This window comes from Schistocerca americana, chromosome 1 (assembly GCF_021461395.2).
Source record: "Schistocerca americana isolate TAMUIC-IGC-003095 chromosome 1, iqSchAmer2.1, whole genome shotgun sequence".
Lineage (NCBI taxonomy): Eukaryota > Metazoa > Arthropoda > Insecta > Orthoptera > Acrididae > Schistocerca > Schistocerca americana.
Window position 1 is genome coordinate 142,274,548 of NC_060119.1, and position 13,018 is coordinate 142,287,565.

The window sequence follows — 13,018 nt, forward strand, 5'->3', positions numbered from 1 at the left end:
ACTGGTACTGAGGAACATGTACAGTTGAATTCGAGAGTACACATACTCAAATCTCAGGTGTGAAAAGCTGAGTAGAGGTGTTAGAACAAAGTAGAGAATTTGATGAAGTAATTAATCACTGAACACTTTTACTGGTGCCGAGGAACGTGTACAGGAACGCCTTGAACAAAAAGTACAGAAGAAGCTTGAGCCTAATTGTGCTGCCACAAATTGTTTGGGTGATACTGTAGAACACCAGAAGAAATTTCAGAAGTTGTGGGAAGAATTAGAATGGGATTCCAAATACTAGAACAGTTTTAAGACATTGTGTCAGTGCAATGGAGACTTTAAGAGAGATTAGGTATCTGAGTGAGCTTACTGCAGTGTACGATGATTGTAAACCTATGTATGACAAATATTTAGCTTGTAATGAGTCCACAGATGAAGATGTAAGACTGGAGTTCACTGTTGGGCACAGAAGTATGCATGCCAGCAGAGATGTCTGTTTTTGTAGTGGATTTAAATTTTGTAGTAATAAGATTGTAACTGTCAATAAGTATTTAAATAAACTGTAATCTGTGGACATATATGTCTCAATTATTATGTGAACTATTATCAGGTGGGACAATGAAGTTTATTAGTAATAGATGATGTGTAATGACTTGCCTTCTACATTATGTGGGTGAGACATATTTACTTGTAAGAGGTGAATGGTTTGGCAGAAAAGTAGGAAGAGACTTCATGTGTATCTGTTTTCCTGACTCTGGAGGAAGCTATTGTATATTGGGTTGAGGGCACCTAAAGATCATTATGGATGCAGTGTGTGTCAAGTTAACCAGATGTTGAACTGGAGAAAGACCTAAGGTTTATTTTAGAGAAGTAAGTTGAATTTTTATGATTTTACTTATTTTATTACTTATTTAAGGCTCTATAGTCTTATTATCTACTTATTTAATGTGTAGTAAAAGCTAAAGGAGAAGTTTTGAACTGTGAGATGAATAAAGTGAGCAGCACTTTCAATTGTTAGAAATCAGCTGTTAGGCTAACTGAATTAAAAATGATAACTGGAGCTGCGATCATAATGCCTGAGCACTGTGTAATATCCTGAGTATGATGAATACTACAAAGATATCGTTAATATGAGGAGGTGGTATTAGTTAAGGATTTACAGCCTAATTCTGGTATGAAGAAGTAAATAAGCAAGATTTTGCTATGCTAGAGGGAAGCCTTCATGGTGCTGGGTCTACCTCATCCGAAAGGTGTGTCCTTAAAAGAAGTTCTTAATAGACCCAGAGACCAGTCAAGAAGAGGGATTATATAATACTGATGCATTAAAGAAATTCAGATAACCCAGCATAATGTGCAATCTTTGCAGGTTCATCAGATTGACATCCATTGGGTATCAGAGTTAGCTGATTCAATATTCCACATTTCATTTTCCCTGGAGCAGTTTCTTCTACTCCTTCTATCCTGTTGTCTTTAACCTTGTGGGGACATAACTCCGTGGAGTCACCTGGAACAATATCACTGCCTTGAGCTAGCTCAACTAACCTCTCTTGACTGGCAGTTGGATCACTCTGATTAACGTCTATGACAACACCTCTTGTACATTGTAGGACAATAAAATATATTTGTATGGAATTGTATGACCTATTAGTTTTTATTATACATAACTACTATACTGAGTACTATACTTCCTAAAACCATCTCCTGCTGTTCTATCCTAGAGGTAAACAGACTGAACCCACATCCTTTTGTCTTTCCCTCTCCTTACCTCTTTCCTGATGAAGCAACCATGGGTTGTGAAAGCTTGAATTGTTTGTGTTTGTTAGTGTCTCTATCGACATACCAATGCTTTCATTTGGTAAGTTACGTCATCTTTGTTTTTAGATATATTTTTCCCACGTGGAATGTTTCCCTCTATTATATTCGTATCATTAATTTGAACCCAACAATTACGTTTGTTATTGTCACTGTTGCATTTCGAAATATTTTCTGTCATCTTACTTTCTCCTTTTGTTTGTGCAAGTAGTTTCACTTTGTATTCACCTTCTCCTTTTTACCGTAATCTACCATACAATTTTATCCTGCCCATATATACTCAATAATACGTAACCTACTTCCAAACCATAACCAAAAAAAAGTTTTACGCTTTCAACACTACCACTGCTATAAAATCCACCATTCCCAGTTCACAAACAGTTCCTTTCACCTATTAAACAACCATTTCGGCTAGTTCTAACAACGTTTGCTTTATTTCCATTTCCATTTTTCCCACATCACTGATCATTTTTAGCCGCTTCCCAAAGGTTTTAACGTCATTATTTCTTTGTCAGACAATTGTTAGCCTCATTTTCATAATCTGCCACCACAAAACCACTCCTTTTAATAAATTTACATGCAGTTTTTTCGAAATTTTCCCGAATTTCTCCACCCTTTAACGTATTTTGGAGGCAACACAACCACCTAACCTTTGTGCACATCGTTGTTTACCAACCCAAGTTCACCACAGGATCAGCATAGGTCAGCTATAACCAACACTCTTTCGACTTTTTTCACACCAGATCTCCAGTTGCTTTCTAGTTCACCTTTATCTCTCGCCATATATTTTTAGTTTCATTTTCATTTCAGCCTCATGTTACACTTTCCACCTTCTAACACCATGTCGCCCTCACAACATCCCCACAACAACCCCATTAAGTTTTATTTACATTCCCTCTGCAAACACGCCTTCCCCTAGCCAGATTACGCTCCCATATTTTATTTATTCAGGCTTGTCTGACATTTGGCATTACCCCCAAAGGTCTAACACTTAAAGTTCCCATCTCTGACTGTAACCCTTATTTCCATCAGTCCCTATACCAGTTCCAAACTGAACAGTCCATAGCCCTCACCCTCCTAATCCTTCACCTACACATCAACTAAGCCAATGAACACACCCGTCAACTCCTATCCTTAATAAAAGTCCTCAATCTTCCCTCTCCCACATCCACACTGGCTGTTCAGAGCATCCTCCTACAGGCCAACCATAAATTAGAACAGCATGCCACCCTCCACCTCAAAAAACTATCCAATCTCCTGGTTTCCCACCTCCAGAAAGGCAACACACTCACCGTCCACAACCTTTCCAGCAAACTTCAACCTCCTCTCGTTACACACAGACCCAGTCTCTCCCATCTACTCAATCCCCCACTTCCAGCTCCACTCCCCCCAAAACCTCAAAATTCTAATCAACACAATCTGGAACCACAACACCCTAATTCAGTAGTTAACCTTTCCTCCAAACCTCTCTCCCAATCCGAAACTTCTGTCCAATCCAAAGGCCTCACCTTCAGCTCTACTCCCAGATTCAACCAAACAGCCCTTGTCAAAGATTTACTGTCCTACACTCGTACTCTCTGCTGGAAATATCACTTTGCCATGAAGAAAAATAATCCTAATCCTACTCCTAATGATCCAACTCCCCAAGACACTCTCCAAATTGAACCCTGCCTGGAACAGTTCCATCTTCTGTCACAGCGGGACCCACCTCCTCTTCCTCAAAATCACCCTCTCCAAACCTTCCAGGAATTTCTCACTTTCAGCCTTGCCTCTCAATCCTTCTTGAAAAACCTTAATCCTACTCCCACCATCACCACAGCTGAAGCCCAGGCTATCCGTGATCTGAAGGCTGACCGATCCATCATCATTCTTCCGGCGGACAAGGGTTCCATGACTGTGGTACTTGATCGTCGGGAGTATGTGGCTGAGAGACTGCGTTAGCTTTCAGACAACACTACATACAAAGTTTGCCAAAGTAATCCCATTCCTGATGTCCAGCCGGAGCTTCAAGGAATCCTCAGAACCTTGGGCCCCCTACAAAACCTTTCACCTGACTCCATCAACCTACTGACCCCACCGACACCCTGCACCCCTACCTTCTACCTACTTCCTAAAATTCACAAACCTAATCATCCCGGCCACCCCATTGTAGCTGGTTACCAAGCCCCCACAGAACGTATCTCTGCCTGCGTAGATCAACACCTTCAACCCATTACATACAGTCTCCCATGCTTCATCAAAGACACCAACCACTTTCTCGAACGCCTGGAATCCTTACCCAATCTGTTACCCCCTTAAACCATCCTTGTAACCATTGATGCCACTTCCTTGTACACAAATATTCCACACGTCCAGGGCCTCGCTGCAATGGAGCACTTCCTTTCATGCCAATCACCTGCCACCATACATAAAACCTCTTTCCTCATTACCTTAGCCAGCTTCATCCTGACTCACAACTTCTTCACTTTCGAAGGCCAGACATACCAACAATTAAAGGGGACAGTCATGGCTACCAGGATGGCCCCCTCGTACGTCAACCTATTTATGGGCCACTTAGAGGAAGCCTTCTTGGTTACCCAGGCCTGCCAACCCAAAGTTTGGTACAGATTTATCGATGACATCTTCATTATCTGGACTCACAGTGAAGAAGAACTCCAGAATTTCCTCTCCAACCTCAACTCCTTTGGTTCCATCAGATTCACCTGGTCCTACTCCAAATCCCATGCCAATTTCCTTGACATTGACCGCCATCTGTCCAATGGCCAGCTTCACACATCCGTCCACATCAAACCCACCAACAAGCAACAGTACCTCCACTATGACAGCTGCCACCCATTCCATATCAAATGGTCCCTTCCCTACAGCCTAAGTCTTCGTGGCAAACGAATCTGCTCCAGTTCTGAATCCCTGAACCATTACACCAACAATCTGAAAATAGCTTTCGCATCCCGCAACTACCCTTCTAGCCTGGTACAGAAGCAAATAACCAGAGCCATTTCCTCATCCCCTCAAACCCAGAACCTCCCACAGAAGAACTCCAAAAGTGCCCCACTTGTGACAGGATACTTTCCGGGATTGGATCAGACTCTGAATGTGGCTCTCCAGCAGGGATACAACTTCCTCAAATCCTGCCCAGAAATGAGATCCATCCTTCATGAAATCCTCCCCACTCTACCAAGAGTGTCTTTCCGCTGTCCACCTAACCTTTGTAACCTCTTGGTTCATCCCTATGAAATCCCCAAACAACATTCTGTACCCTCTGGCTTCAACCCTTGTAACCGCCCCTGGTGTAAAACCTGTCCCATGCACCCTCCCACCACCACCACCTACTCCAGTCCTGTAACCCTGAAGGTGTACACGATCAAAGGCAGAGCCACGTGTGAAAGCACTCACGTGATTTATCAACTGACGTGCCTACACTGTGAAGCTTTCTATGTGGGAATGACCAGCAACGAACTGTCCATTCACATGAATGGACACAGGCAGACAGTGTTTGTTGGTAATGAGGATCACACTGTGGCTAAACATGCCTTGGTGCACAGCCAGCACATCTTGGTACAGTATTACACCGTCCGGGTTATCTGGATACTTCCCACTAACACCAACCTATCAGAACTCCTGAGATGGGAACTTGCCCTTCAATATATCCTCTCTTCCTGTTACCCACCAGGCCTCAGCCTCCGCTAATTTCAAGTTGCCGCCACTCATACCTCACCTGTCATTCAACAACATCTTTGCCTCTGTACTTCCGCCTCGACTGACATCTCTGCCCAAACTCTTTGCCTTTACATATGTCTGCTTGTGTCTGTATATGTGCGGATGGATATATATGTGTGTGTGTGTGTGTGTGTGTGTGTGTGTGTGTGTGTGTGTGTGTGTGTGTGTGTGTGCGAGTGTATACCTGTCCTTTTTTCCCCCTAAGGTAAGTCTTTCCGCTCCCGAGATTGGAATGACTCCTTACCCTCTCCCTTAAAACCCACATCCTTTCGTCTTTCCCTCTCCTTCCCTCTTTCCTGATGAAGCAACCGTGGGTTGCAAAAGCTTGAATTTTGGGTATGTGTTTGTGTTTTTTAGTATCTCTATCAACATACCAATGCTTTCATTTGGTAAGTTACATCATCTTTGTTTTTAGATATATATTTTTCCCACGTGGAATGTTTCCCTAGAGAGAGAGAGAGAGAGAGAGAGAGAGAGAGAGAGAGAGAGAGAGATGAGTTATATATATGTCAATGGTTATTAAAAAAGCAACATAAAAGTTTAATATTTCTTTTAAAGCATGGTTATGTGCTCTCATTAACAGAGACATACAGTAAAATGTAGCAAATGTTCCGCAAAAAAATCCTTTATTTATTGAAAGATTAATTAGTACATTTTCTGTGAGGGAGTTTGCCCTTTCCTTTCACTTTTGCAAAATATTGGTTGGGTTTATATTATATTTTATAAAGGAGGTTGGATACTGCAGGTGAACAAATACATACAGACCTCTGATGTACTTACTTCATACAATATTTTTTTAGTCATTTAAATGTAGTTATGAAACTTAAGGTAAATGACATGTTAGCAGTGTCACAGAAGGAAGAAGATGGGAAAGGTAGCTATCCCCCAAGTGGAGTATGACATACTGACATGCAAGTAAAAAGCAAAAAATTTGGTGAGTCAATCATTTTGCTGCAATAGCTAAGACTATTTATTGTTATCTCTGACAAAAGAGTGCTAATATATTGTTTAACATCTGATGAATGAAAATAATACAAAAGACTCAAGTTATCTCTGTTGAGTGAGTGCCAATGAATAAATGATTTTAGAAAGTGGAATAAAAAACGCTATAGCTATTAATATAGTATGTTAAGAAGCATAAAACTGAAGAATTTATGAGTTAGTAAGTAGATGTGTACTGTCCTATAACTATTGGAAAGATTAAATAAAAATTAAAAACAGACTTAGACTTATTCTCAATAGAACTTAAGAAGCTACTTTTTAAAACAATAATGAGCATTTGTCTAGAGAAATGAAGAAAAAAGAACACTTCATGTATGTAAACAGTCAATACTGCATTATTAAAATGGTTATCGATATCAGCAAAATGTCACTGTTTTAATAATAAAGGGCCGGCCACGGTGGTCTCATGGTTCTAGGTGCTCAGTCCGGAATTGCGCAACTGCTACGGTCGCAGGTTCGAATCCTGCCTCGGGCATGGATGTGTGTGATGTCCTTAGGTTAGTTAGGTTTAAGTAGTTCTAAGTTCTAGGGGACTGATGACCACAGATGTTAAGTCCCATAGTGCTCAGAGCCATTTGAACCATTTAATAATAAAGACTAAAGATGAGCATTGTAATTTAGTAACAATCAATAGATCCCTGGTGGACAGTCATTGACAATGAATATTTATTGGCTGGTGAAGACCTTTTTGGAGAAGCATGCATGAATGTTATTAGTAATAAATGGTAAAACAAATGTATGTGGAACAATGAGAGAGAAAGCTCACTATTAGATGCTTTAATAGAATATATGTCAATTATGGCATTAGAAGAAATAAAGGTACAAAGGCAGAAAAGAGGGAGTCAGGAAACATACATTTGGATCAACTGCATATAGTGGATGTCCTCTGGAGGCACTTCATCATTGAGTTGCATAATGACAAGGGTTGGAGACTGTGTACTGTTAAAGACTTAAGATGGGACATACCCATATTTGTGTAGGTATTAGAGAAGGGAAGAATAGGCAAACCCGGGAAGGGACAGCATAATCATTGGCCAGGTGCATCCACAGACGGAATGATATGAACTGTTTTTTGTATAGAGAGATCAGAAAGGGACATTCACAATGCAAAGATCAAAAGCTATTTGCACAGTAGCTGTCCATAAGAGAAGGTGTAAGCACAGCTCTTACAGAGGTAGGAAGCTGTACAGTGACTAGCAGTCAAACTTTAGAAGTAATATCCAAAATAGTTAAAGACAAATAGATTTACATGGACAGTGATTATTTTTTGAATTTGCATTTCCACACATGTTTGACTTGCCACAGACCTTGAATTTCAAAGTGTGGGGAGTTATGTAGATTAAAATGTCAGCATGTAACTCCTCTCAGTAAAGATGAGCTGAAACATTTTCTATCTCAATAAAATTAAAAAACTTCTGCTGTTGGAATCCGTGAACTGAAAGCAAAGTAAATGCAATTGACTTTGGGTAAGGGTACTATAAAAGTGATATAGTCTGATAAAACAGTGTAAATACCTCTCATAACTGAAATTTTCACTCTTCTGTGATTTGTGCACTGACATGAAACTTTCCGGCAAGTTAAAACTGTGTGCTGGACGAAGACTTAAACTCGGGACTTTTGCCTTTGAAAACACAGGAGTAACAACAAACAACAAACATTGAAACATGTCTTAGGGTATGAATTCATTAACAGCAGTCATATTAATTCAAAATTTGACTCTTCTTGTTAGTCCAGCTGAATATCATCAGAAAGTTATTACATTTTCATGCAAAGCAGATGAGTTTGTGGGAACTTTTTAGTAGACTAGCAGACAAGCAATGCTTCACAATTGCTAAAATATATGTATGGTAACTGTGTTTATGTCATAATTCCTTTTCCCCTCTCACTCTGTCCATCTCCACCTCGTCCTCTCTCACTCTGTCTCCTCCTCACACATCTCTGCCCAGTATCTCCTCCTGCCTCTCCCTGCCTGTCTTCTCCTCCCCCACATTCTGTTCCATCGTCTTCTCACCCCTCTTACCATCCATCCCACTACGTCTGTCTCTCAGCCCCCACCACATCTCTATCCATCTCCTCTTCCTCCTCTCTCTGACTTTGAGCTTATTGGTTATTAGTGCAAATAAACCCTTGATTGGGAACTGAAGTTGCTTAAAATGATTGGGTGAATGGTATGGGAACATTGATATATGAGGTATGAGAAACCTCTCCACCTGCTGCATCTGTGAGGGTAGTAGCTTCAAATGGGTAGTACTACAAAATTAGCCATAAATACAACTTTCCTGATTTTGGTTGAAACCTACTGCATGGAAGCAAACAAAACACCAGATTGTTGTGTTCACAATCTTTCTGAAAACTGTATATATAGAGAAGGGATATATACAACTGAAGTGATTTGTCTAGTGATATAAATGTTTTACTTGTACTGTCATAGTTAAAACTGGCCAAAATTGCACATTTCCACAGCAGAGCATAGTGCTTTCTGTCTCGCAGCTGGTTTTAACAGAAAACCTGTACATTGCTTAAAAAATTATAGCCTATGTTCATCCGAGTATGTGTTAGAGTATATTATAAAAAATTTGAAGTCAATTGGTCAAGAACTCTTTGAGGTTTTTGCTAATACAGGGTGATCAGAAATACTCTGATAAGCTTGTAAAAATGTTGCATGGTAGGTTGTGCTGAGAAATAATTGTTCAGAAAAAAATTGATATGTTGGTCCATTTCTGTATTAATTAGTATTGAAGTTAGCCAATCAAGCCATAATGTGCACAAACTGAAGCAGCCTGCCAGATACAATTAGTGTCAGTGGTTCTCATGATCTGCATGACATTGCTCAGCCTTGCACTTGGGTTTCATCCTTACTACTGACCCATGTCCAGTCTCGGTATGGCTGCTTTATTCAGTTTGAGGAACTCAAGTGAAGCACGCATTTGGTGTCAATGTCTCTGGTGGGCTGCTTGAATTTGCTCATGCAACAATCTGATTGGATAACTTCAGTGCTAATTGTTTACACACCTCTGTGCACATTGTAACTCTGTTAACCTTGTCTATGTGATTCCTATGGGAGCAGTATATAGGGGGGTTATAGCGTATTTCTACATTTACCACTTAAAGCTGGTTCTTGAAACTTCATAAATAGGGTTTTTTGGAACATTTTGCATCTGTCTTCAAGTGTCTGCCAGTTGAGTTTCTTCAGCATCTCCATGTCAGTATCTCATGTATCAAACATACCCGTGACCACTCGAGCTGCTCTCAGTATCCCCTGTTGGCCCTATATTTGGTGTGGTTCTCAAATAGCTGAGTAACATTCTAGGATGCTTTTTTATATTTTCTTTGAAAACTCAGTCTGGTGGAATCCTATCATTTCCCAATTTCTAAGATGGCCTACACGAGTGTTTTGTAAGCAGTCTCCTTTGTAGACTGATTGCATTTCTCTATTATTCTACCAGTGAACTGAAGTCCACCACATGCTTTACTTATGACTGAGCCTGTATGATCATTCCATTTCATACCCCTACAAATTGTTACACCCAGGTATGAGTTGACCAGTTCCAACTATGATTCACTAGTATTGTAGTTAGAGGATATAATGTTTTTTTGTTTTGTGAAGTGCACAGTTTTACACTTAAAGCAGCATGCCAATCTTTGTACCACTTTGGAATCTTATTGAGATCAGACTGAATATTTATGCAGATTTTTAAAACAGTATTTCATTACACCTAACTGCATAATCTACAAAAATCTTAGGTTACTTTGGTCTGCAAGGTTGTTAATATACAATATGAACAGTAAATGTCACATACTTCTCTGAGACACACCTGAAGTTACTGCCACCTCCATCAATGACTCCATTCAAGATAACATTCTGCATCTGCCCAACTAAGAAATCATCAGTCCAGTCACAAATTTCTCTTGATACTCCATACATTATATTTGAGCTCCATTCGCACAGCCTCAACTGTAATATTAAGTCAGGTACTTAAGAATCCTGTTACAGCTACAAGAGATTTGTAATTGATGTAAAATATTTATAAAAAAAAATACTTAATGGAATGACAATGAAAACTAATACTTATGATATACTCCCCTGCAAATTGTGTGACTACAATGGCAGAAAGATTAAGAGATTCAGATAATACATTTTGGTAACATGATGCTGATGCTTTTAATATGTACAGTATAAGGTGCTGAAAGAGTGCTGCAGTGAAATATAATTAAACTCTATTTTACTTGGATAGTCTACTCACAATTTCAGGCTTTTCTGATATCTGCATAAAGCTAGTTTTGTTGCAGCCTGTATTTAAAAAGTTAGTTTGTACACTCAGTTTCTTATTCCAGGTTGGACTACCAGCTAAATCAAGTGTGAGTGGAGCAATGATACTTGTTGTACCAAATGTCATGGGTGTTTCTATGTTTGCTCCACCTATTGATCACTATGGAAACAGTGTAAAATGTAGAACATTTTGTGAGGTAAGGAACTTTCTTAATTATTATACTGTTTGTAAACAGTACTTGAAGCTATAGATTTATCATGCTACAGAAGTGACCTCTATATGCAACACTTGAAACAAAAACTGCTGCAAGGTTTAATTTTGGTTACTTATGTTATACTCTGTACGTTAGAAGAAATGAATGCAAATCCTTTGCTTTTCTCTGAATTGCCTTTATATCTTCTCACACATTTAGTATATTCTGTGACATTGTGCGAATTACCTAGTGGCTGCTAACAGTGTGTCTTTGGAAACATGTTTCAGTTATCCATAAATCAATAATGTTAGGGTTTACACTGAAAATTAAAAATCCAAAACATAAAAAGAAGCAGAATAATTGAGAAACTTCTGCTGTATAGCAACAAAAGTAACCAACAAAAATGCCGTGTTAATTCTCCCTGAATTGAAGAAATAGGAAACAAAATTTAATAAAAATGGTTTTTCAATTGTGGTGTCATCTATAACAATTTTGTTTGGTTATAAAACTTCACATTAGACCATGTTAATTAAGTTATTGCATTATTTTCATGCCTATGTTTATTTATGGTAGACTCACATAATTAAAATTGAGTGTAATATGCTTTTAAAGTGACATTTTGGGTAATATGAATACAGTGTAACTCAGTATCAGCTTTCAACTAGATAAACATGGGAAATTTCTCAAAACCATACTTAAATTAAACAATAGAATCAACTTTTAACAAACTAGGACAGAACTAAGGCAGATCTCATCTACCCCCTTTGACACATTGTTGAGTAAATGTTCCAACTGGAGAAACAATTTCTAACCGCAATATATGGTGCTTAATAAGTCATAATATTACATGTATCTTCTAGAGAAGATATCTGCTAATCCTTAAAATTTCACGTTTTTTTTCCCTTTTCATCTCAACTGATACATTTTCACCTGCAGATATGTAGATATACACACCTACAGTATAGCCCAGTGTTCTCAGCTTCTACTGTAACAGCTTGTCTGTTTAAAACTGAATGTAGAGTCAGCAAGCCATCATATACCTTCTTTGAGCAAAGAAAAATGTAAACTACTTTCGTGATTATGTTATGCAGCAAGAGTAGGGGGCAGCCTTGTAGGACTTTCATCATGGTGCTAAGCAGGCATACATTTATAATGAGCTATGAATTGCCCCCAGACACAAGGTGCTACGATATTATAACAGTCCTCCTCTTTTGTATTCCATAAAAGCAATTTGAAGAAGCAGCAGAGAAAAGGTTGGGACTATTTTGGCTCTGTCCTTTTCAGGAATGCTTCACTGGCATACATAACATTTTTGATAACTGAAAATGATACTCATTTATAGAGTCTTTTAGTTTTGACAAGAAGGGAAGAAGGAAGAGTATGTGCTCAGATTGCAAAAAGATGAGGAATGAAATCAGTCATGTCCTTTTCAAAGAAACTGTAAGTTGTTTATCTTGCTCATCCTAAATGAAAGCCCATCATCTCACTACTGCTTGAAATGTTGCAGTATGTCTGACAGGAGAGAGAAATCACTTGAAGCCACAACTCTGCTGTAAGATAAATATGGAACAACTCCTTAAGAAACACAATCGTTTTGCTTATCCTGTGAGTTGACATGTTGAGGAGACAGAACAAAATCTAAAGCAAGCAAATCTTTGGCCATTTTTCTTGAACTCTTTTGAAAACATTAGGACATTATACTTCAGTGTACCAATTACTATTATTAACTTATTTCCATTAACTGTACTTATTCATATGTGTACATTTGTAGCTAAGAAAATTCACACTATTCCTTTGTTCATACTTCTCACTCTCTTCAGTCTTGTTGTGTGAACATCTTTGGGGGATCTATCTCTGGGTCATACTGATTTTGACACACTTTGTTACCAGTTAGTTAGGTAGTTAATTCCATGTTCTGTAGATCACATGCAGAATTTCCATAAAAATATGTATAAATTTACATACTGTGAATACATGATTTGCCTGTGTGCATGACTGCATGGTTGCCATTAAAGTTTACTGAACTTGACTATTT

General features: G+C 38.8%; 1 protein-coding gene across 1 annotated transcript in view; it reads left to right on the plus strand.

Annotated features, from left to right (window-relative positions):
* The window catches only part of LOC124607720 (glutaminase kidney isoform, mitochondrial-like), a 177,042-nt gene that overhangs the window by 109,974 nt on the left and 54,050 nt on the right, over window positions 1–13,018 (plus strand). Inside the window, exon 8 of the mRNA XM_047139931.1 lies at window positions 10,855–10,986. Coding sequence (XP_046995887.1) covers window positions 10,855–10,986 — 132 coding nt within the window. The remainder of the gene's footprint in view (window positions 1–10,854; window positions 10,987–13,018) is intronic.